Genomic DNA, 25,955 nt, shown 5'->3' with positions numbered 1-25,955 from the left:
AGCCTTAGTCCCGCCTCCTTTTATTCTTTTCTTTTTTTTTTTTTTTAACCATGCTGCGCTGCTTGCAGGATCTTAGTTCCCCGACTAGGGATCGAACCCAGACCCCCAGCAGTGGAAGTGCAGAGTCCTAACCATTGGCCGCCAGGGAATTCCTCCCCGACCCTCCCCCCCCCCACCTCCTTTTAGGTTGTCTTAACTCCTGAGTCCTATAGCCTGACCTGGATCCTTCACAGCTCTGGGCCCTCCCGGTCCCCAATCCCAGGGAACCGTAGACATCCAGGATCCTCCTTGGACCCAATCTCTCAGCACCACCATGTATAGACCAAGCCCTGCACAGAGCTCAGTGGGGGTCAGTTCACTCCCGTTGCCCTTTCTGGATCAATCTGCCAGGAGCCCTGTGTCAGCGTCCCTCCAGTCCCATCACTTGCTTTGGACCTCTTTGCTTCCAGGTTTGACTTCAGGTCTCTCCTTTGCACCTTAATATAGCTTAAAGACTGACCGTATGTGCGGGTGTGGGTTGGGTAGAAACTCTGATGAGCCCCAACGTTGAGTGCACAAGTTGTAGGATGAGGCAGGTGGGCTACAACCTGCCCAAACTTCAAGGTACAGAGGGCAGCGTGAGTTTGGTGATTGAGGCGGAGAGGGCAGGAAGGCATCCTTCCTCCCTCAGTCCGGGCTCTCTGGCTACCCTGACTGCCTGGCTTTGATAGATGGAAGAGGGGTTCTGTGGCTGACTCGTCACCTGGGGGCAGGGTAAGATTGCACAGAAAGTACACTTAACCATGTCAGCTCTTCCAGAAGCCTCAGGCTTCCGATTGCAAAATAGAATCTAGGTATCACCACTCTACCCCTGCCTCTCTCACCTTACTCAGGTGCTGGGTCAGAGCCTAATCACTTAATGTGTCAGTGGCACCTCTTGGTGTCACTTCCCCTGAGCCCAGATACCTATTAGGTGTGGGCTAATGAACAGCTGATAACATCTCTGCGTTACCTCTGGGACGTATCTGCTTCTCACTGGGGACTCTGAAACCAAACCTGTCTGCAAACACTCTACTGCATCCCTTCTGACTGGTGGGACGGTTGCTCAGGGGGAGCCTGGGGAAGTGCTCTGTTTGACAAGTTGTAGAGAGCTGTTTAAATCCGAATGTTATTCTGTCTCTTCCCTGTTCTGCAGCGGGAAGCAGCACCCCACGTTCAGCTCTGAAGAATGGAAACTCAGGCTTGAGGAGGGGATACGGGGAGGACCGGACAGGAACGTCAGTGCATATTGGTGCATCTCCTCCACAGGCAGATCTGTGCTCTAAGTGGGAGGAAAGAGGATTATGTTCATTTTATTATTTTTTTTTGGCCTCACCACACAGCATGCGGGATTTTAGTTCCCCAAGCAGGGATCAAACCCGCGCCCCCTGCAGCAGAAGCACGGAGTCTTAACCGCTGAACCGCCAGGGAAATCCCAGATTATGCTCATTTTGAACTGTGCGGAAACTTGGGCCACTTGCATCCAGGACTCTGAGGACTTTCTAGAGCTTTCCCCAGGGAGAATGCCCCTCCCCTCAGGGAGTGAGACCTTCCAGTCTCTGAAAGACTCAGCCTCCAAAGATGGAGGCAGCTGCACTGGGTCTGTTCACACCAGGAGAGGGTGGCTGAGTTTGGGGTGTGGGAAATTGTTATGAAAACAGAGAAGCTCTGTGAGCTTCTCCACCACTTACTGGCTGTATGATATTAGTGACTTTTTATCTCTCTGGGCTTCAGTTTTTCATCTATAAAATGAATTATTAATCATTGCTAACAAGTATTGAGTGCTTACCAGATGCCAGACACTGTTCAAAGCACTTTATGTGTATCAACTCATTGAATTCTCTCAACAAATGATGAGGTGGGTGTTATTATTATTTCCAACTTAGAGATGGGGAAACACTTTACCAGGATTCAAACCCAGGCAGTCTGGCTTCAGATTTTGTACCATTTGCCATCCCTCCGTTGCAAGGCAGTGTGGAGATGAAATGATAACATGGATGTGAAGGTTCTTCGAAGGGCAGAACGGCTGGTACGTATTGCTAATTCTTCAGTGGGTCTCAATGGGAAATTGCCTTTCAGTTCTATCAAATATGCAGAATTTAATTTAAGCAAACAAGTGAACAAAAAAGCCAGCTACAATGATGATAAATGCAGCCGGAAAGGTAGGATCTTCACAGAAGCCAGAAAAATCCAGCACTGTCCAGAGAAAAGGACACCCATATGGCTCCCTGCCTTGGATATTCTGGACCCTTGGCAGGTAGGAGGCTTCAGAGGAGTACGTCAGCCTTCACCTAAGTGTCAATCCATCAATCCCCTTCACTCTGATTTTGTACTGAACGAAGAACCTTCTGGTATTGATTTCCTTTCCCAAAAGTCTGTCCTTCCTGAAAGAGATTGTGCTGACCAATCAACCTCAGGGTTCCTGTCTCCTAGGTGGTTTCATTTCTCAGTGTAAATTAATAAATTGCACTTCAGGTTTAACAATCAGTCTCTTGTGAGTTTGTTTAGTGTAGGTCATCCTGCCCCGCCGCAACCCCCCCCCACCCCGCCCCCCACCTAATCACAGCAGTTAAGTTCCCAGGGAGAGGCTGGAGGGGAAACACCATCAGGGTAGTATAAGAAAGATGTCCAAAGAATGGTATGAAAATGTACCCTGTGAGAATGTAGAGGGCAGAGAGAGGGCTTCTCTGTGGGGGAAAGGAGCATCAAGGAAGGCTTCCTGGAGAAGGATGACGTTGGTACAGGAAGAGGGATATTATGCACAGAGGTCGAAACTCAGGCTCTGGAGTCTGCCTACCCGGGTTGGAAGTCTATCTCTATCCCCTTATTGGCTATGTGACTTAGCCAAGTTACTCTATCTCTCTAGGCCTCAGGTTCTTCTTCTTTAAAGTGGGCATAAAAATAGTAGCCATATTATGGGGTGGCTGTAAGGATGAAATGATTCTATATAATATATATAGCTCTTAGCACAGTGCTGGGCCCACAGGCAACGCTCAGAATGGCTGTCATTACTGTTGCCATTGTTAATACCCAAAAGGATATTTTCTTTTTTTTTTTTTTTTAAGGATATTTTCATTGAGGAGAATTCTAGGAGAAGGAGACACATTGAGGCCTGCTGTATCCCCAGAGGCGATTTTGTCTCAAAAGGAGGGAGAGTTGAGTCTGAGTTTGCTTTAAGACCCAGAGGGCAGAAAGCTCTTTGCAGTATACGGCTCTTTCCTTAAGAGTGGTCACAGCCTGTCCTGTGGTTTTGCAGCCCCCAGGAGAGCTGCCTGTACAATCTATAAGAACCCATCAGCCTCGAGAACTTCCGTGGTTTCTGAGTCACCGTCAGGCCATTTCAGCTTCCAAGCAGAAACCCCCAGGGCAGACTTACCATCTAGGTGTTTTTCTGGCCTCCTCTGTGTAGGGAAGGGGAGGGCTGCATCTGGGGTTGCCTGCTGCCCCCAACCGATCCCTGTTTACGTTCAGCCTCTGAACAGAGTCCCAGCCTCACAGAGAGTCAGGGCTGAGCGATGTTCAGCACTGGCTTCACAGCTTTCCCGAAGGAAAAGATGCTTCAGATCACCTAGCTAGGGTTCTCCAGGGCTGGGCCCGGACCCCAGGCCTCCTGCTTCTTTACCCAGTGTTTTGTCTACAGATCCTGGTGGGGCCTTCCCTAGTTTCACCACAAACTTGATTCTGGTCGATTCAGGGAAGAAAGGTAGAGAGGGACAGGTCAGCATGTTAGGGGAGCACCAGGGTTTCCATCATATACGTGCTCTCCGGGCAAGTGGAGATCCCCCCTCCTCCCGGTTAATTCCTGATACCCCTACCCCCATCCCTCCAGCACCATGGAAACTGTTCTAGTTTCTTCCTGCTTCCCTTTGCCTTTCCACAACACAAAAGTGTTTCATTGGTCCTAGCTCTTTCCTGTCCTTTTTATCCTGGGGGAGCTGGGCATCTGAAAAATCCTGTTATTGTCACTCAGGAATCCTGTCTTCTCCCCCGGGCCCATTTCCTCTTTTCGTGAGAGTGCACGGGGGTGGGTATGGGTGGCTGGGTAAGTAGGGCTGGGAGACACAGATCCGTGGTTGAATGGAGAGGCAACGCTTCTCTCTCTTTTTAATCAATGATGCCTTCTGAAAGGGGTACCCACCCCCATTCCTATTACTAATAATTGATACCTATCAACCTAATTCCAGCTCTTGTTCTGCCCAGCACTTGTGCGAGCACCCTCAGAGGGATGGGTAGGGTACAGGTTAAGAACGTCTGCCGTAGTTGGCACATCAGCGTGTACAGCCAAGCCCTGCCATGTACTGTGTGATCTTGGGGGAGTTGCTTAATCCCTCTGGGCCTCAGTTGGCCCAGATAATGGATGTTAATAATGACACCTATCCCCACAGGACTGTCGTGAGATTCAGAGAGAGAATAAACTCAAAGCACTTAGAAGAATGCCTGACAGGTGGTCAGCGCTCAGTGAAGACTAGGTACTATTGATACTTGTTATTCTTTTTCTCAGGGCCGGGGATGTCTCGGTGTTGGCAGCGTCCCCCAGCCTGGTCCTTAGCATTGGAGATTCAGAAATCAACGGTGCACCCAGGGCACTCTGTTCTAGCAGAGTCTACACGGGAGGTCAAGTTACCAATAAGCAGTTGCTTGATGAGCACCGAATTAGAGCTGGGTGGAGTGGGGTGGGCAGCGGGAGGCTCACAAGGCTAGTGTGGTGGGGTCTGTGACTCCCATTCCTATCGCTGACACCGGTCCCAAAGCTCCCTGTGGCTGGTAAGGGGCCCTGTTCTCTGCACCGCAGAAGGGAGGCTGGTCTGGTTGCAACATCTGCTGACTCCAGCATCCACCAGGGCTGACCTGATTGGCCAGAGCAGCCCCCTCTCCTCAATGCCTCTTTGGGGGTCCTTCTAGATTCACTCTAGGTTGAAAAGAAAGGTTTTCCCAGGGCAGCGGGCCTCATCTTCATTCAGGGCTCTGCAGCGGCTCCCCACCCTGTCAGACGGCTTTGAACACAGCAGGAGACATGCTGAAGGGTCCAGCTCTAAGACTCTGTGCCCTTTCCTATCCATTCCGGTTCCGGAACAGACTTCCTTCCCCAGCTCACAGTACAATCAAACTGCACCCCTGCTTTGGACAGGTCCGGTCAATGATGTAAACCAGTCACCCTGGGTTACACAGATGTGCATTTGAGAGCAACTAGAGCTCATTTCTCGGGGGTGGAGTTTTTGGAGCAGATGACAGAGCTCACCCATTATACAGTGATTATTTTCTCGTTTCTTTTTTAGGTTAGGAGCACTTTCCTATCCTCCTTAAATATGATTCCATGCTTTCCTCTCCGTTTTTCAGTAATTAATTTTTCTTAACAACAATAGCTGTTATTTATTAATTAGCTAGTGTGCTAATTGGGTACTTTTCTTACATCTTTAATCCATACAGCAACCTGATTCCAGTTTTATAGATGAGGACACTGGAGCCCAGAGGGATCAGTAAGATCAGTAATTGGCCCAATGAGTCTTTTTTTCTTTTTTTTTTTTTTTTTTGGCATTGCCTCAAGATGATTAGTATTTTTCTCCCCAGTTGAAATGAAACAGAAAATATGTGCATTTACCTTTTGTCTCCCAAAACAGGGTCCTGAAACCTCATTTAAGGCCATAGCTGGGAAAAACCAGTTTGATTTGCAGCGAGCCCAGATTTTGAAGGAACTAAAAGTTTCTGTCTTGTTTTGTTTGTTTGCTTGACATGTCAGAAATCAAAGCCCTTTACGGGAATGGTTGACAATGTATCCACGTATAAAAATTTGGAAGGGGATGAGGGGCAGGAAGGAGTATGTGGACCTTGCCCCGAGAGTGGCGGGGCGGTCGGTCTTGCCTGAGGTTATTTGGAGGAGGCTTGAGGAGAGAGGTCAGTGCAGAGGCAGCGGGCGGCATTGGAAGGTGGGCCGCGGCTTGTGCGGGGTGGGGTGGGGGTGGGGGGGTGGGGTGGGGGCTGGGGGTGGGGGTGGTGGGGAATGGGGGGTGGGGAGTGAGGGGTGACTTAGTGCAGTTCATTCCTATTGCCCAGTTTGGCAAACCATTCTTCCCCGATCTAAATAAATATACCCACCTCCCCACCCCCTTGTCATAGGGTGGAGCCTGGGCATCCAGACATGCTCATAATGGGAAGGAAAATCCCCCCCAGCACCAGTACTTGGGTGGGAAGCAAGATACCCAGTGCTAAAGTTCCCTCTTTTCCCCAGTGCAATACTGTCCCATGGCTGGCATCCCCAGAGCCTGGACTGGCCTTCACTGGCTCGTTGACTGCCTCTCTGGCCTGGGAGGGGTTTTGAGCAGGTAAGTAGTGTCATCAAATGGGAACGATGGACGTCAACGTTTGCAGCAGAGTGGCGACGGTTTGGAAGCAGGTAATGTCCAGGTGAGAGATGATGAGTGTCTGAATAGGGCAACGGCCAAGGATGGAGAGGAGAGATATTAAGGGGTAGAATCAGTAGGACCTGATTGATTGATACGGGCTGACGTCCAAAGACCTTCACTTAGGCGGCCACTCCAGCCTCCGGTGTTGCCACTGCCCTTGCTCTAGCTGGTTGCTCAATGTTCTCGCTGTACTCAGGCTCCATGCCTCTGAACGGAGTATGCTGGCTTCTGCCTGGAAGACCATCCCCTCCCTCCAGAAATCTTGGACTCCTTTGTCTGTTTCCCCCACTAGAGAATGAGCTCCTTGAGGGAAGGGGCTGAATCTCTTAGCTCTGAATCCCAGCACCTGGCACAAAGCCTAGAGCGCCACGTATATTTGCTGAGCGAATCAATCACTTACAAAAGATGCAGGGTGGAGCAGAAAGAAAGAAGTGAAGAGGGAAGGAATGAAGACATCCCCAGGCGCACCGTCAGATCTTATTATAATCACTCCTCTCTCTGATGTTACACCCTAATCCTCATCGGAGTGAGGCTTGAGAGTGATCTAAATAGCATCTGCCTCTGCTAGATGCTGGAACTCGAACCAAATAAAACGGGAATGGTTCAAAGAATATTCTATTATTCCGTCCCAACGGTTTCAGTAAGACGGTCACAATACCAGAGGGAGCGCCTTGCAGACTTAGATGCGGGTGGCGGGTGGGGGCCACTGAGAGCCAGAGAGAGCTAACAGGATAAGGTGGACAGAGCCCGGACAACCCGTCCGGGTCCTGAGCTCCAGTCCTGGATGCACGGATAGCCCGGGAGCTGGGCCTTTCTGAGGGTTCCTGCAGATTTACATTCTAAAATCTCTGTCTCTTTGCCTTGACTTTTTGTGTTCCTCCCTTGCTGCTTCCACACTCACTGATCCCCCAGGTCCTCAGGAGACCAAAATGTAAGCCGGAGCAGGAGATAGGCCTTGAATTAATTTCAGTGTCTTTGTGTCTCACAGTAAAATAGAAAATCTTGCATCTTAAGTCCTGTTTGTCCAGGGCTGCTATATTTTCTTTTTTTTTTTTTTTCCCCACCAATTAATTTTTTTTTAAGAAAAGACTTATTTTCTCTAATGTCCCATTAGCCAATGTGAAGTCTGGGAGTGTTAAAGCACTCACAGAGTGACTTTGGGCAAGTTCCCCTGAAGACCCCTCCCCAGCCTGCTTCTCTGGCTCTGTTTGCATACCTGGACCCCGGAGAACCCCGTACTATCCGTAGGCAGTCTGGCTACTGACTACCATACCTTCATCAACCCATCTCATACTTCTTTTGTGACAATTCATGTAATTAATCAGTCTCATCTTACAGGTGGGGCTTCCAAAGGGCTGGCTTGGGGTTATGTAACTCGTGAGTACCGGGGTATAGGATCAGAGCCACCCCTATCCTATACAGCGCGTGCTTGGATGGTTACACTTTTTCCTTTGTGTTTGGGTAGCAATCTGGAAGATACTCCCTGGTTCTGGTTTTCCACTGTCCTAATCTCTTAATTCTTCTGCGTTAGAAAAGAAAGGTGGGCTTGGAATACCTTGAGTCCCTGGGCCCCAGGAGGAATCCAGGAGGCTGGGCTCGGGGGGCTGTAGACTACACTGAATATACAAGCAGCTCTCCCCCAGATTCAGCTTTCTATACGGGGAGATGGCCACGGGAGCCATTAGTTCACTCGCTCTGGGCCAGAATGAGAGCAGCGCCCGCTGGTTCAGCTGGCTATCTCATGCTGATCACGAGCTCCGACAGGCAATTATATATGTCTTTGATTAATAAAAAATGGAGCAATGAATGAATATTTAATCAACAAAGTCTGGCAGGTTGACTCTTTCAGAACCTGGGCTGGAGGGGGAGGCAGGGAGTAATCAAAGGGGTCCTTGGTGGTGAAAAGGCAGTGCACCACTCCAGGGGGTGGTTTCTGGAAGGCTGTTGTGGACTGGAAAAAAAAAAGCACAACCTAAAAGTTTATTCAGTGACCTTACTGAGGACTATAGCCTGGGAGGCAGCCTCTCGGCTCTGAGCAACTGTTCCAAAGAGATCAGGGAGGAGTCAGATATCTAAACGTTTTTGCTGGAGAAACAACAACAACAACAATAACAGTAACAGCCCATGTAGTCAGACAGGAAAAGGTTACTGCCGGTCACAAAAACAGACATCTCAAGTTCATGATTTTAGCGTTTCTCTAAGTATGGGAAGAGGAAAGCACGTTGGCTCATTGAAGTTATTCCTGCATAAGATCTTAACTGGGACTTCCCTGGTGGTACAGTGGTTAAGAGTCCGCCTGCCCATGCAGGGGACAAGGGTCGAAGCCCTGGTCCGGGAAGATCCCACGTGCCGCGGAGCAACTAAGCCCATGCGCCACAACTACTGAGCCCCGGTGCCACAACTACTGAAGGCTTCATGCCACAACTACTGAAGCCTGAGCGCCTAGAGCCCGTGCTCTGCAACAAGAGAAGCCACCGCAATGAGAAGCCCGCGCATCACAACGAAGAGTAGCCCCCTGCTCGCTGCAACTAGAGAAAAGCCCCGCCGCAGCAACGAAGACCCAGCGCAGCCAAAAAAAAAAAAAAAAAGATCTTAACTATCTAGGGCCAGAATCTCGTTTTCTCCATCCTGAATTCCCCTCAGGGTGCACCGTCTGGTCGGCCGCAGGTAGTGGAATGGCAGGCAACACAGTCACTGAAAGGCCAGGCACCTTTTTTTTTTTTTTTTTCCTGTCCGCACTGTCTAGTTCCGGCTCTTGGTTCTCTGACTCTGTGTTGGGATTTGCTGGCAGCACTAGGAGCATGAGATCAGGAGAAAGGATTGAGCTCCTGGGCAAATGGAGAGAAACGTATTCTGTGCCCACCCGCGTGGTGCCGGTAGAGCACAAGGAAGAGTGTGTGTGTGTGTGTGTGTGTGTGTGTGTGTGTCTGCAAGTAAGCCGTCTGTGTGTGTGCTGCGACTGTGCGATCTTTTCCGTGGGGCTGCCTGTCCGTGCGCAACAGAACTAAAACTATCTCGGTCAGGGGAGGGAGGAGGGGCAAAGGAGCTGAGAGGCTGCAAGAGGATCAAGAGAGGGAAACAGATGCTGCTGGGGTTAGAGTGAAAGGAGGGACGGTCTCAGGGCGTGGTCAGAAAGAGCACGGGATTGTGAGAGCTGGAGAAGAAGGAAGTGATGGAGAGCGGGTCGCGGTGGACCTCTCTGGCCCCGCCCATCCCGGCCCTTCCGGGATCTCTGCGGGCGTGGAGGGACTGGGAGGGGCGAGTGGAGGCGCGAATCTAAACGTCGCAAGGTACGCCGCCGCCAAACCAGAGAGCTCAGCGCGGAGGCCGGCGGGTAGGACGCGGCTCGGGGCCGGGGTGCTGGCGGCGGGGCCGCGGGGACGAGGCCAGGGCCTCTGTGGCTGGGCAGACCTCGGGGCGCCCCTGCTGGGAGGGCCGCTGACCACGTGCTAGAGGGGGAGCGGGTGGGGGTGGGGAGCGGCTTCTGGGCGCTTTCCTGGCAGATGGTGATGTGAGGAGGGGCGTTGGGAAGGGGGTTATTGGGAGCCCTAGCCGAGGGTCACGGAGGATCGTGTGGAGGTGGGGATGTTTTTGCCCTTAGACTGGCCTGCGACGTGACTAACCAGACCATGTGAGCTTGGGAAGTTGACAGAGTCCTCTGAGCTTTTGTCAGTGAACTGAAGATAAGAAAACACCCTCTTTGCCAAGTTATTGTGAGGCTCTGTGAGGACCTGTGTGAAGTCCCTTACCCCCTGTTCCTGGCTTTCAATTGCTGCCGTATTTTACTGGACCGTCTCCAGAACTGGGGCTCAGTTCCAGCTTCCCCACCTGTTGCCAGATGTGGGATGGAGAGACATTTGCAGCTGTTTCCAGCACCTGGCTTCTTTGTCTATCCCACAAAGAACCTTTGTCCACCTCTACCTTTCCCACAGCCCTGTGTACCAAGCACCGTCTGCCTTATTTACAGGATCCAGGGAGTCGCCCGCTGATGGTTTTTACCCAGGCCCGAAACAGCCAGCACCAGAGAGCCACCTGAACAGAAGCGCCTGCCAAAGCAATTTTCCAAGTGCTCAAAAGCCGGGCTTTGCAGCTCCTGTGGTCAGCCCAGGAGGCCACCAGTGGGATTTGAGGATCAGCTCCACCTCGGACCATGCAGGGCCAGAGCCTGCCCCTTCGTGTAGCCACCCTGCTGCCGGGGCTGCTGGAATGCCTCAGCTTTGCGGGCGTCCTCTTCGGCTGGGCATCCCTGGTGTTTGTCTTCAAAACAGAACATTACTTTGAGGAGCTGTGTGAACCGAATGCCAGGCTGATGGGCAATGCCACGGGGCTGGATGGTAAGGGAGGAGGGCTTCTCTAGGAAGCTGAGTCTGGTTCCCAGGTGGTGGGAAGGGGTCGGAAGGACTCCACCCCCTGCCTCCTCTGTCAGCATGTCTATGGTGAGAGGAAGGGAGTGTCAGCTGCCCCCACCCTCAACCTTGGTCTCAGAGGTCCCTGGGGAGGGAAGTACCGGCTCCCAAGAGGTAATTAGGGGCAGTCACGTCTCCACTTATCTAAGGGAGAACTTATCCTACCAGGCAAGCTGTCCAAGATGGAAGAGGCAGCCCTGGACGGGAGCCAGGCTGGGTGCCGGCCTGTCAGGAAGGCTGGGATGGATGGGAGGTTGGCCCATCCACCCTGGGCTCTTGAGATCTGCCTTTCTCTCCTCCAGACTGCAAAGCCCAGGACGAGCGCTTCTCACTCATCTTCACCCTGGCATCCTTCATGAACAACTTCATGACGTTCCCCGCTGGCTACATCTTTGACCGTTTCAAGACCACCGTGGCCCGCCTTATAGCCATGTAAGTCCCAAGGGGATCTGAACAGGGATGGGGCAAGAGGAATTCTCGCAGCAGCTTTGTTTGGAGGGAGACCCAGGCCAGGCAACTGGGTATCCCTGCCCCATCAGCCCTGCTAGAAACTGCCCAGGGTGTGGACTCTGTCTCGACCTTCCCTGTTCCCCACACCCCTGCTTCCCTTTCTTCACCTCCTTCCTCTGTTGCATGTGGAACTGCATGCTGTACGATGTGCTGAATACAGCAGGAGCCCAGGCCTACTTCCTGTGAGGGCTGGCCTGGGACAGGGTTATGCAATTAGCAAAGCCTAGAATTGTCACTCTCGGGGCTTCCCTGGTGGTGGTCCAGCGGTTAAGACTCTGCGCTTCCAGTGCAGGGGGCGCCAGTTTGATCCCTGTTGGGGAACTGAGATCCCACATGCTGTGCGGTATGGCCAATAAATAAATAAAAATAAAAATAGAATTACCACTCTCGCCCTCATGCCGGGGACCTTTGTCCTCATCATACCCGAGTGACTCATCGTCATCCTCGTCACCACCACCATCACTCCCCAGAAGCTTAGGTAGTAAGGTGTCCTGGGTGTCTCCAGTGGTGGGATTTCAGTTTCCCTCTGACGGGAGGGGAGGCCGTGGGGGTCCATCCCATGCAGACGAGTCACGGCGGGTGGGGGACTTGCTGGCTCCACAGGGTGCCACTGCAGCTGGCCAGGTTCGGAGATAAGCGGCGGGCCTGCGGGGGAGCTGATAGGACCCAGAGCCGGTGCCTCCCAGGAGGCACGTGAGAGGCTAGTTGTCAGAGGGACCGGAGGGTGCTGGACCAGGAAACAGCCTGGAAGGAAAGCAAGCCCTTGGCTCTCTAAGCCTTTGGGTGCACGATGACGCCGTCAGTCGCTCTTGGAGTTTGGTCACCTGTCTCCTCCTCTTTCCCGTCCTTCTATGCCCACTCCCTCTTCTCTAGCCTTTAGTGTGTTAAGAAAAACCCAGTCTACCCACCTGTGTTTCTCCTTTACTTTTACACAGAACTCTGCACTTCTGGTCACCAAATGTGTGGGAGCCTTTCCCACACCAGGCAATTCTGTGGCACCAGCTGGGTGTCCTATCATTTAACTCATTTCTGACACTGTCTACCTGGAGATACAGCATCAGATCCCACAGGTTAAGGGCTCAATCCCACCAGACTGCCCTCCACCTCAGATGCCAATTGCAAGTGGTAGGTCCCCAGTTTACCCACAACTTCTGTCTGACTCGACTGCAAACCTGGGATTCCTGTGACCTCCTCCCCCTTGGATTCAGTTATTTGCTAAAGGGCTCACTGAACTCAGGGAAACACATATACCAGTTTATTTATTTATTTATTTTTTGCGGTACGTGGGCCTCTCACTGTTGTGGCCTCTCCCGTCACGGAGCACAGGCTCCAGACGCGCAGGCTCAGCGGCCATGGCTCACAGGCCCAGCCGCTCCGCGGCATGTGGGATCTTCCCGGACCGGGGCACGAACCCATGTCCCCTGCATCAACAGGTGGACTCTCAACCACTGCGCCACCAGGGAAGCCCTATACCAGTTTATTAAAGGATATGGTAAAGGATACAGCTGAACAGCCAGATGAAGAGACGCATAGGGCGAGGTCAGGGAGGGTCCAGAGCCCAGGATCTCTTCTGTCCCTGTGGAATTAGGGGGCAGCACCCTCCTGGTCCATGGCTGTGTTCACCAACCTGGGAGCTCCCCAAACTCCATACTCTTGGGATTTTATGGAGGCTTCCTCATGTAGGCATGATCAATTATTAACTCCACTTCCAGCCCATCTCCCCTCTCTGGAGAAGTCGGGGGCAGGGCTGAAAATTCCAAGCATCTAATTATGGCTAGTCTTTCTGGTGAGCAGCCTCCATCCAGGACCCATCCAGGGTCACCTTATTGAATAAAAGATGCTCTTAGGACTCTTATGTAGGAATTTACAAGGGTCTTAGGAGCCCTGTGTCAGGGACTGGGGACCTGGACCAAATATGTATTTCTTATTATAAATCAGAATATCACACTTAAGCACTGCTTTTATTACCCCATGCTTCTAAGAGAGTCCCGTAACCTTGAGGTTGTGGTCCTTAAACAATAACATCCTAGAACTTTAAGCTTAGGACCTAGATCAGTCAGTCCAATCATCTCTCTCTTTTTTTTTAATGGTTAGATTCTGTTTTTTTTTTTTTAATTTTTTTAAATTGGGGTATAGTTGTTTTATAATGTTGTGTTAGTTTCTACTATACGGCGAAGTGGAGTTCCCTGTGCTATACAGTAGGTTCTCATTAGGTATCTGTTTTATACATATTAGTGTATATATGTCAATCCCAATCTCCCAGTTCACCCCCCCCACTTCCCCCACTTGGTGTCCATACATCTGTTCTCTGTGTCTGTGTCTCTGTTTCTGCCTTACAAACAGGTTCATCTGTACCATTTTTCTAGATTCCACATATATGCGTTAATAAGCGATATTTGTTTTTCTCTTTCTGACTTCACTCTGTATGACAGTCTCTAGGTCCATCCACAAACATCTCTTCATAGAAGAGGCTGCTGAGGCCCAGAGAAGGGCAGTGCCTTGCCCAAGGTCACACAGCAAGAGGAATTAGAACTCAAGATTACGATTTGTAAACGAGGCACTAACCCCTTTCTTCAAGGGCTTGGCTGGTTGGGACTTCTAGGTGGGAGGACCTTGGCTCCACGCACCCTCTGCCCCTCCAGCTTTCTCTCTTGTTGACCGCATTCTCCATCTGCCGTTCTGTGTTCCAGATTTCTCTACACCAGCGCCACGCTTACGATAGCCTTCATCTCTGCAGGTGAGTGCTGTCAGGAGGGACACAACCTCAGGGGCAGCTGGTGGATGGGCAGGTGCAGAAGGTGATGGGCAGGATGCACTGACCCCCACAGGTATTCAGAGATCCACAGACTTTCAGCTGGAAAGAGTCCTTGAGAGAGTTATTGCTGGTCTATAAAAACAGTTTAGTCTAGTGAGACATGCAAAAAATAAGGACAGTGGAGGGACTGCTTCAGAGAGAAGAATTTATTCAAAAGATTACATCCTTCCGGGCTTCCCTGGTGGTGCAGTGGTTGAGAGTCCGCCCGCCGATGCAGGGGACACGGGTTCGTGCCCCGGTCCAGGAGGATCCCACATGCCGCGGAGCGGCTGTGCCCGTGGGCCGTGGCCGCCGAGCCTGCGCGTCCGGAGCCTGGGCTCCGCCACGGGAGAGGCCACAGCAGTGAGAGGCCCGCGTACCGCAAAAAAAACAAAAAGATTACATCCTTTCGTTATGTATTAAATGTCCTCTCTTTTTTTTAATGAAATGATAATATGAATGGCAGTTTTTGAAAATATCCTGACTTAGCCGGGTACAAACTGATAACCCCAGTGTAGTCAGAAGTTTTCTTTTCAAATTTTACTGGTCTGTAAGTGTATACAGTTCCCAAAGTCTGGGAATTCCAGTCTGGTGTATTCCCCACTTCCTCCATTATGTAGAGGAGAAAACTGAGGTCAGAGAGAGACCCTTTGCAGAGACTAGCCAGAGGCCCCAGAGCAAGTTAGTGGGAAGGGGTCCTGGGACCCTGGCTGTGCTCTTTGCTAGCGTCTCAGTTATAGAGGCCAAGAGATGCTTTCCAGTATTCCTCCCCAGTGCCAGATTGCGTGGCTCAGTTTTTGGGTTGGGAAATAAAAAGTACCTGACTCTCCTGTGTCCAGTACCTGTGCTGAATCTGTTACTTCATTTGTGTTCGGTGAGCGCCAAGTTGACTGAGGGTCTCCGTCTGAGCAGATCTCATGAGGTAGCCTGGTTATTTAAAAACCACTCTGCTCATCAAACTGTCTTCTTACCTAAAAGCCTAAGCATTGTTTTCAAGTGGCTGAATGTGGAGGTGATGGCCGGGTATGTTTGACTCACGTGTGGCAATCACTGGAGTCACAATATTCCCTTCCCCCCTAAAATAGGGCTTTTTGGTTTTGGAAAAAGCCTGCTCTTGCGAAAGGAATCTCAACCAACCTTTAGTGCATTTGAAGACGTACCTTTTATAGAGACAGAAATTGAATGGTAAACAGCGTGACTGCTCTAAAATGGGCAAGTGCCCAGCGCTCCTCGAGGTATGGAACAAACGTTACTCGGATAATAGTCACTTTGGAGAATATTATTAGGAAGCACACATGTGCTGCATTAACACTGAATCACCTGGTGGGAGAGTTACTCCCTTTTTATTTCTCATTCAGCCCTCTGATTTCATGCACGAAAGTCTTGGTTTGGGGCTGGGATGATTTTAACACTATGACAAGAGCAGGTATCAGGCTTTGAACATTCTGAAGGCCACTGCGTTCAGTTACAGTTTAATCACAGTGTTTTCATTGTATTTATTTTTACAGTTACCTCCTGTTCACAACAAGCAACACGAGTTGCTTTTCATTTATACTAGCGATAGAAAGTTTTCTCTCTTTTTGGCCGTGCCACGGTGGCTTGTGGGATCTCAGTTCCCCGACCAAGGATTGAACCTGGGCCACGGCAGTGAAAGCCCAGAATCCTAACCACTAGGCCACCAGAGAACTCCCAATATAAAGTTTCCTTTAAAAATAATAGATTTCTTTTGGATAAAAGTGAGTCAACTTCAAAAAAAATTTTTTTTTAGCAAATAAGACAGGTGTGGGATATGGCCCAAATCATGAAGGTGGGCAGAAAGAAGGCTGTGACTTGGGAAAGACTAATTTACGGAGGGCTCCCTAGTCCTTGGCACTTTAGTTGTTTTTAGTTCTGCTCTTCTTACCCAGCACTTGCCAGACCTATCAGAATGATTTTTTTGCATGTCAGTCTTTCCAAGGGCAAGAAGTATTTATTGATCCTGCATTTCCAGTGCCAAGCACAACACCTGGCACAAAGGAAATGCTCAAAGTTTAATGAACAAAAGAGAAACACTCAGATCTCACAGCGCCTGGTGAGGTGGGAAGAGCAGGGAATGTTATTCCCATTTATCAGATGAAATGACTGAGTCACAAATTCAGAATCTAGCTCAAAGCAGTGAATCAGAGGCTGGGCTCAGGGACTGAATCCAGGCTTCTCTTCCCCACAGTGTCAAGGATGAATAGAAGGGCTGCTTGTGGTTTAGTGAGGGAAGGGGGTGGTGGGTTGAGTTTTGCCTCTCTCTGTAGACAGCCACCCTGCCAGAGACCAAGGGTCATCTTTGGTGAGGAAGAGGGTGTCTCAGGAGACCTCTGCAGGGTCCCTCCGCAGGGACACGTGAAGGAGCCGTGACCGGGACCCTAAGATCCTTGGAGGATGCTGGGAGGCTGCCTAGAATTGGGGCCCTGAGCCCAGGATTGTAGGGAGCAGGGGGGCCAGAGTTCGGGGCTGCATGTTTGGGTTGCACTGTGACACCTCCCCGTCTCTGTCTTGGATTGTTCCAGACTCAGCTGTGCTGCTCTTCCTGGCCATGCCTATGCTCACCGTAGGAGGAATCCTGTTTCTGATCACCAACCTGCAGGTGTGAGCCTGCCCTAATCACAGGCCCCTGGCCGGAGGTAGGGGTGGGTGGAGGGAGGGAGAAGCACTTTGCTACATTGGCTGCCTCTGATGGGGTTGGCCCAAGCCAGGGTGGTAGCTCCTGGGGTGGAGGGTAGGTCTGGGTATGAGGGCCTGACACTTGCCGGGCGCACAGGAAAGATGTCACGAATAAATAAGTGATTCAGGCTGATCGTGTGTTCTCCAGATCGGGAACCTATTTGGCAAACACCGTTCAGCCATCATCACCATGTACAATGGAGCGTTTGACTCTTCCTCGGCAGTCTTCCTTATCATTAAGGTAAAAGATAGCAATAGCCCATGTTTATCTCCCCTGCTGCTGGGGAGCACCAGGCATCCATAATCAGCCGCCAGGGTGGAAGGCAAGAGCCTGGGCCAAGACTCATTCTTAGAAACAGGTTTCAGCCCCTAATTCTTTTTTTTTTTATAAATTTATTTATTTATTTTTGGCTGTGTTGGGTCCTCGTTTCTGTGCGAGGGCTTTCTCTAGTTGCGGCGAGCGGGGGGCCACTCCTCATCGCCGTGCGCGGGCCTCTCGCTGTCGCAGCCTCTCTCGTTGCGGAGCACAGGCTCCAGACGCGCAGGCTCAGTTGCTGTGGCGCACGGGCCCAGCTGCTCCGTGGCATGCGGGATCCTCCCAGACCAGGGCTCGAACCCGTGTCCCCTAGCATTGGCAGGCAGACTCTCAACCACTGTGCCACCAGGGAAGCCCTCAGCCCCTAATTCTTACACTGGCTTTTTGTATGATGAAATACACCCAGGGACTTCCCTGGTGGTCCAGTGGTTAAGACTGCGCACTGCCAGAAAAAAAAGACTCTGCGCTTCTACTGCAGGGGACGCGGGTTCAATCCCTGGTCAGGGAACTAGGATCCTGCTTGCTGCGTGGCAAAGAAACCCCACCTAACATAAAGTTTTCCATGTTAACCATTTTTAAGTGTACCGTCCAATGGCTTTAAGTTCATTCGTGTTGTTTTACAACCATCACTGCCATCCATCTCTAGAACTCTTCTCCACCCTGTAAAACTGAAACTCTGTGCCCATTAAACAATAATCCCCATTGTGGGTACCCCCCCCATCTCCCCCTTGCCCCTGGCAACCACTGTCTTATTGTCTATTTCTGTGAATTTGACTACTGTAGGTACCTCATAAGTGGAATCATATAGTATTTGTTCTTCTGTGACTGGGTTATTCCATTTAGCATAATGTCTTCAAGGTTTATCAGTGTTGTAGCAGGTGTCAGAATTTCCTTCCTTTTCAAGGCTGAATAACGTTCCATCGTATGTATGTGCCACATTTCCTTTATCCGTTCATCCGCGGATGGATACTTGATTGGCTTCCGCCTTTCAGATGTCGTGAATAATGCTGCCGTGAACGTGGCTGTTACACTGACCCCTCCTCTCCTTTTTCTGCAGCTCCTTTACGAACAGGGCATCAGTCTCAGGGCCTCCTTCATCTTCATCTCTGTCTGCAGTGCCTGGCATGTTGGGCGTACTTTCCTTCTGATGCCCCGGGGACACATCCCCTACCCGCTGCCCCCCAACTACAGCTATGGGTAAGGACTGTGAGCTGGTGATGGTGTGCCCAGAGCCCCTCATCTCACCTGGAGTAGGAAGCAGGGATGGGACAGACATGGTAAGGCAGAGGAAACCTGTCCCAGGAGAGGAGGACCCGACCAGGGATGTATTAGTTAGCTACTGCTGCATAACAAACTACCCCAAAACTTAATGGCCTAAAACATTAAGCATTTATTATTTCAACAAGTCTATGTGTAGCTGGCTAGTTCTACTGATCAGGGAGCTACTTGGATGATCTTGACCAGGCTTCTCATGCCTCTGATCATCTGGTGGGCTAGCTGGGGGCTGGCTGGTCTAGGATGGCCTTACTCACATGGGGTTTGTCTGGCCGTATGGAGTGGCAGGGATTTCTGGGTCACATGGCTCTTATCCTCCCGCAGGCTAGCTTGGGCTTCTTCACATGGTGGTCTCAGGGTTCCAAGATAAATGCCAAAATGCACAAGGTTTTTTCACTTTTAAGCTTAGAATTGTCACAGCATCACTTCTGCTGGGTTACCTTGGCTGAGCAGCTCACGAGGCCAGCCCAGATGGAGGGGACAGGGAAGTAGTCAGAGCTGTATTGCAAAGGGTGGAGAGTAGAGGAGGGAAGACGTGGGACCATTTGTGCCGCCACTCACCCAAGCAGTAGAGAGGGGGCATTTGTTTGCTGTTTGGCAGCCCCATGTGCTCTGATTTCATCTCACGGTAGTCCTGAGATACGCATACTTACCTCCATTTCCCAAATGGGAACAAGGAGCTCAGAAGGGTTAGGTCTGAGCCCGTTGCACAGCCTCAGGAAGAGGCAGAGCTGGGGTTTGAACCCAGGCCTGTCCTGTTCTTCCTGCACTTCAGTGGTTCCCAAACATGGCTGCATATTAGAATCGCTGGGATTACTTGGAGATCTTTAAAAAATATGGGAGCCTGACTCCCATGCCCAGACATTCTGATTTAATCGGTCTGGGCTGTGACTTGGGCATTGGGGCTGTGAAAAGGTGATTCCAATGTATAGCGAAATGTACTATCCCCCCTCCCGCTGCGCGCACACACGCACACGCGCACACACACACACACACACACACACACACACACACACAGCCTGAATCTGAGGCTCAGCTCACAATTCTTGGGTCAGGCTGATGGGGCTTCTTTTTCCACAGCCTGTGCTCTGAGGATGGCCCCAGAGAGGAAGAGAAGAAAACGGCTGAGTCCCAAAAGCTGGAGCTTTTGGAGGAGTTCCTTTCACCCAAGGAAGGTGAGCCCTACTGGTTAACCCATTTCCCCTCCAGAACCTGGCCTCTCCCCACAGCCAACTTGGTTGCTCACCTCCAAAGCTTTCCCAGGGACTCAGAATCAGGAAAGGACAGGTAGGGAAAAGACCTGCAGGATCTTCTCAACCCCCTCAGTTTATAGGCGGTCCAGAGAGGGGCAACATTTTTTTTTCTTCTGCGGTGTGTGGGCCTCTCACTGTTGTGGCCTCTCCCGTTGCGGAGCACAGGCTCCAGACGCGCAGGCTCAGCGGCCATGGCTCACGGGCCCAGCTGCTCCGCGGCATGTGGGATCTTCCCAGACCGGGGCATGAACCCGTGTCCCCTGCGTCGGCAGGCGGGCTCTCAACCACTGCACCACCAGGGAAGCCCGGGGCAACATTTTTGTCTCATCTCTCCTCTTTGTCCCCCTTTTCTTTCTCACTCATCATACCCCTTCCCCTCTCAGCCAGTCTTCCATCATTTGCCTTCCCTTCCCCCCACTCCTAAGTCTGCCTTATTTGTCCCCATTTCTGCAGGTCCGCTGGGTCTGTCCCGTCTCCATCACTGCCTCCTTTCTCTCCTCTGTCTGTTTTGGGTCTTTGGTTATAAACATCACAAACCACGGCTGGTTAAGGTAGAAATGAGAACAGGATTCTGAGAAGTTCACAAAAGCAAGGGCAAAGTGGACTTGCCAGGCTCCATCCAGGAAGAGCAGAACCAGGGGACCTGCCTCTGGGGACCCCGGTCTGAAATCTGCCTCTCGAGGAGAATGATCAACTTGGTCAGCCTTGAGTGAGGAATGGAATGCTTAATTCACAGTCCTATCTGGACCATGAAGAATAGGGCGGGGGGAGATTTCCAGAGGAGACTCAGGATCCTGGTACAGAAGGAAAAGAAGGGGCTGTGGATCAGCTGAAACACTAGCTGTCTGCCACGAACCCTCGTCTTTAACTTTCTCCCCTCGTCTTTCTTTTCATCATCCTGGCTGAGAAAGACTAGGAAAGTGTTAGTGCAAGAAGCGTCATTGAGTCCAAGCTGCGATAGATCAGATGTCGGCAGGCAGAGCACGTGGCAGGCTCATTCAGGGTGGTGGGGACGGGATGATGCGTGGAGGTGGCGGTGTGCCCAGGAAGGCAAGAAGAGCGGGTGAGCTCAGACCTCAGGCTGTCCTTTCAAGACCCCTACACTCTTGCCCATCCCTGCCCCCCAACTTTTTTTTTTTTTTTTTTTTTTTTTTTTTTTTTTTTTGCTGTACGCGGGCCTCTCACTGTTGTGGCCTCTCCCGTTGCGGAGCACAGGCTCCGGACGCACAGGCTCAGCGGCCATGGCTCACGGGCCCAGCCGCTCCGCGGCATGTGGGATCTTCCCGGACCGGGGCACGAACCCGTGTCCCCCGCATCGGCAGGTAGACTCTCAACCACTGCGCCACCAGGGAAGCTCTGCCCCCCAACTTTAAGTGTAACTCTTGCCCAAATCTTCCTGTTCCCACCAGAGATCCCGAGATCAGGGCAGCAGCAGCAGGAAGCCCGCTCTTTCTGGAGCTACGCCTTCTCTCGGCGCTTTGCCTGGCACCTGGTGTGGCTGTCTGTGATACAGCTGTGGCACTGCCTCTTCATCGGCACCCTCAACTCTCTGCTGAGCACCTTGGCCAGTGGGGACAGGGTGCTAGGTATGTGACGGGGCTGGGAGGCAGCACGTCTGAGCACCACAGCCGGGGACTTGGAACCTTGAGCGGCGGGGTGCTGGGCTCAGCAGGGCTCTGTGCTCCAGAGAAAGGTCTGAGCAGGGGTGTGGCGAGGAGGGTCAGGCAGGGCAAGGGCCGGGTGGGAGGGTCCTCTTCCGTAAGGCACTCCTGGAAAGTTCTTACCGCCCAACCCCTCTCTGCCCTCTGCAGTCAGCACGTACACAAATGCCTTTGCCATCACTCAGTTCTTTGGAGTGCTGTGTGCCCCCTGGAATGGCCTGCTCATGGATCGGCTTAAATACAAGTACCAGGAGGAAGCAAGAAGGACAGGTGAGACCTGGGCTCCAGAGGATCAGGGAACCAGGAGGGGAGAGATCTTTATTTTCCTCCATGCCCATCTTCTCTTTTCTTCTAAATCCTTTTCTACTTGCATCTGTCCGTTCATCCATCCATCACTCATCCATCCATCCATCCATCTATCCATCCCTCATCTGTCCATTCATCACCCATCCATCCATCATCCAACCACTAGTCTCTGAGTGCCAATTATTTGCCAATCACAGTTCTAGGTTCAGTAACGGACAAGACAGATACGTCCTTGTTCTCAAGAAGCTTTTCTCAGTCTAGAGAGTGGAGAAATGCCAGTAATCAAGCTTTACAGTCCATGAAGTAAACCTGCAGGGAGCTATGAAACAGAAAGAAAGGCACATAACCTGTTCTGGGTGGGGATGGGATGGGTGTCAGGGAAGGAAGTCTTCCTGGAGGAAGTGGCATCTAAGCCAAGACCTAAAGGAAGAGTAAAGAAGTGAGAAATTGAAGAGGAGGGCCTTAGGAGAGTGGCCCAGGAGTACAGAGGAGTTACGGTGGTGAAGGGGAGAGTGAAACGTTAAGGAATCTGAGGAATCCCAGAAAGTGATTCGGGCTGGCCAGGGCACAGAGGGGTAGTCGGGAGGGGGCTGGAAAGACGGAGGTAAGAAGGGACAGGCCGTGTTATGCCAAGGAGCTTGGACATGATCCTTGGACAAGAATGGAGGAGCAGGCATGCTGAGGTCTCTCTCTTTTTTTTTTTTTTTGGCCTTGCACCTCACGGCTTGCGGGATCTTAGTTCCCCGACCAGGGATTGAACTTGGGCGTACGCAGTGAAAACGCAGAACCCTAACCACTGGACCACCAGGGAATTCCCTTTACCCCTATAGTTTCATCTCTCCCACTTCTCACTTCCCTGAGCTGCTTCTCCTAACCCTGCTGGAGTATTTTAAAACAAATCTCAGACATCAGATCATTTCATCTGTAAATACATCAGTTGGTAGCTCCAGCAAATAGGACCTCTTTTATTTAAATTAAACATCACCATAATATCATTACCATATGTAAAACAGCCCCTAATCACTTCTTAGTATCATCTAATAATGTAGTCCTGTTCAAATTTCCTTAATGGTCTCAACTATGCCTTTTTATAGTTGGTTTGTTCAGATTCGGATCCATACAGGGGCCACACAATGTACTGATGTGTCTTTTAGATGTTTTTAAGTCTCTGTGTCCCCCACCCCCTTTTTTCCCTTTGTTGTTCATTTATCGAAGGAACTAGGTTGTGTCCTGTCAGATTTCCCACATTTTGGGTTTGGCATCCTTTTCGTGTCATTTAAAAACGTTTCTTTGATTGGGTCTTTCCTGTAAACAAGCAGATTAATATTTTTATTAATACTAATATTTAATATTTTTTGGCAAGAATAATTCAGAGCTGGAGCCGTGGGCTACCTACAAGCTCTCGTCATCAGGCCCTTAGTACCCGTGATTTTGTTCTTGCGATGTTAAGGTTGATCAGTGGGTTCAGACATTGTCGGTCTGATCTGCCCATTATAAAAGTTTCCCATCAGCTGCAGGCCTAATGGTTTCAACAGCTATTGATGATCAGTGCCTAGACCCATTATTTTATTAGGGCTGCAAAAAGGAGATTTTCTATTTCTATCTTTCCTTCTGCTTTTAATAGCTAGAATTCCTCTAGAAAGAAAACCTTTCCTTTATTAACTATTTTGTTACCCTGAAATAAATGCATGGTTTTTCCTCTATTTACTAGTTTTAGAAAAATGATTTGGTGCCTTAGAAACTTCCAGGGGTAACCACTCATAGTTTCTCTCTCTTTTTTTTTTTTTTTTTTTTTTTTTGTGGTAAGTGGGCCTCTCACTGTTGTGGCCTCTCCCGCTGCGGAGCACAGGCTCCGGACGCGCAGGCTCAGCGGCCTTGGCTCACGGGCCCAGCCGCTCTGCATCATGTGGGATCCTCCCAGACCGGGGCACGAACCCACGTCCCCTGCATCAGCAGGCAGACTCTCAACCACTGAGCCACCAGGGAAGCCCCCTGCAGCTTTCCTTATGTAACTCTCTGTCCTGTGTTTGCCCCGCAGCCAGGCTCCCTCCTTCTGCCTTTAACCCCTGCCTAGTTCTGTTACGTGACTGCAGTGTAGTTGGTGCTCCGTTCCCCTACTGCTGCTGATTTGGTTGGTTTCCAGTCTTTTGCTATTACCCATGGTGCTACCCAGAGTATCTGGCTGTGGGTTGAGGGCCCTCCCTGTCAGGTGGTCATTGTGATAATCTGTGAGTTAGTGACGCTGGCCTATAATTAGGATGAGCTGCTGGGGTTGGAAACGAGTGGATACATTTGAATGATATTTAGGAAGTGAATTATCAACATTTGTTGATGGACTGGAGATGGGGCATGTGTGGAGAGAGGGTTCAGGATGAACGCCCTGCGGGCATCCATGCAGCCTCTGCTCTTCCCTTTGGCCCAGGTTCCTCGGCCTCAGCGGCGGCCCTGCGCTCAACGGTGCCTTCGCTGGTCCTGACGTCTGTGCTGTGCCTGGGCTTCGCCCTCTGTGCCTCCATCCCTGTCCTCGCCCTGCAGTACGCCACCTTCACCCTGCAAGTGATCAACCACTCCTTCCTCTACGGGGGCAATGCTGCCTTCCTCACCTTCGCGTACGTAGGTGGGCTTGGTATGCGTCACGTGACGGGGGCACCCTTGGGGCAAAGGGAGGCGTGCTGGGGGCAAAGAAATCAGGGGGTGAGGACCAGAGGTGGCCAGAGGAGGCACACACCATCTGGGAGCAGGTGTAGAGGAGGTGGAGGCTGGTGGGAGGGTTAGAGCCTTTATGTACATGAAAGCTCTTCATGTCTGCTCCCCTCTTCCTCGGTTGTCTACTCTGTGAACTCCTATTCACCCTCCAAAGCCCACTTCTGTTCCAGCTCTCCCAGGGAAGAGTAGAAAGAAAGCGTCTTTCTTTCCTTGTGCCTCTGTGTTCTTGCTTCCTCTGATAGTTCGTGCATCATCTAGCATGTAGCGGAATTATTCACATGTCTGTTCCTTGAGACCTCCCGGGGCACAGCCTATGTCTGGGTCCCTGCTGTTTCCCCGGGATCGAGCACGGTGCCATCTCTTTGCTCTGTCATTTGAAAGCCTAAGCAAAGGTGAAGGAGGGGAGCTGTTTGGGTGTGGGTGGATAAAGGCAGGCTTAGGCTAGGGGAGCAGGGGGCTGACCAAGGCCCACCACAGCCAGAGCTCACTGGAACCTCATTTGTCTCTCTGCCCAGGTTCCCTTCAGAGCACTTTGGGAAGCTTTTTGGGCTAGTGATGGCCTTGTCGGCTGTTGTGTCTCTGCTCCAGTTCCCAATCTTCATCCTCATCAAAGGCCCCCTTCAGAATGACCCATTCTACGTGAGTACTGTGGCGGGTTGGGGGACCCTGGCCTTAGACCAGCAGGGATGTCCAGATTGGGACAACTGTGTTGGTCCCCAGCAGGGGGCGCCCCCCACCTGGCTGGGGTGGCCTGGGTGTGGTCCCTGCAGGAGGATTTCTTCACATGGGTACATCCTTGGTCTTGCTTCTCAAACTGGGGTCAGTGGGAGTACCCTGCCTTGTGCTGGGAGTGGGGGTGGGGGTCCCTGAAGCCAAAGGGTTAATGTGACACAGCTTCTTCCCAGGTCACTGAATACTCTTTAGGCCTCTGTTTTTTCATCTGTGTAACGGACATTGGGACTTCCCTGGCGGTCCAAGGGTTAAGACTCTGCGCTTCCACTGCAGAGGGCGAGGGTTCAATCCCTGGTCAGGGAGCTAAGATCCCACATGCCACGGGGTGAGGCCAAAAAAAAAAAGCATGATATAATATTCCCCTACCCCCCACCCAACCTGCTCCATGGGGCAGAATGGAAAATAAGCAAGAGTCCATGAGGGCACCATTGGGTCTGAGTGGAAAGTAGGGGATAAACCAGGCAGGATTCTGGGCTCTCCACTAGTGGTGGACTTCGCCTCACTGCTTCCTCTCCCTCCAGGTGAATGTGATTCTGGTGCTCGTCACTCTTCTGACGTTTGTCCACCCTTCCTGGTGTACCGGGAGTGCTGTCAGAAAGAAAGCCCCCCTAGGGTTGCCTAGTTCAGAAGCCCTCCCTTTTCAGCCCCGAGGACGTGTCATCTTCCTTCACCTTTGAGCACCCCGTGTCCAGAAAGACTTTGCCCACCCAGGCTACTTGTGTTAAGTAGCCATTATTTTTTCTTAGAACAAAAAGACATATTTAACTGTCCACCAAGCCTTCTTATCGGCAAGACAAGAAGCAAAGTCACGTGGAAGTTCTTAGTTTCAGGGTAGGAAGCGCATGACCCTGGCAGATGCTTGGCCCGAGGCGGGGTGATGTGA

The 25,955-nt window shown here is 51.3% G+C and overlaps 1 protein-coding gene across 1 annotated transcript; it reads left to right on the top strand.

Moving 5' to 3' along the window:
- Positions 1-10,569: 10,569 nt before the first annotated feature.
- On the top strand, positions 10,570-25,694 carry SLC43A3 (solute carrier family 43 member 3). The gene is given in 13 exon segments (XM_065882146.1): positions 10,570-10,753; positions 11,128-11,257; positions 14,026-14,072; positions 16,670-16,746; positions 16,972-17,064; positions 18,197-18,336; positions 19,495-19,589; positions 21,077-21,253; positions 21,479-21,598; positions 24,057-24,243; positions 24,856-24,979; positions 25,594-25,639; positions 25,642-25,694. Coding segments are annotated over 13 exon segments (1,473 nt in total).
- Positions 25,695-25,955: the final 261 nt, after the last annotated feature.

Source organism: Phocoena phocoena, chromosome 8, assembly GCF_963924675.1.
Source record: "Phocoena phocoena chromosome 8, mPhoPho1.1, whole genome shotgun sequence".
In the NCBI taxonomy this organism is placed as follows: Eukaryota; Metazoa; Chordata; class Mammalia; order Artiodactyla; family Phocoenidae; genus Phocoena; species Phocoena phocoena.
This window is presented reverse-complemented; position numbering and strand designations above follow the sequence as displayed.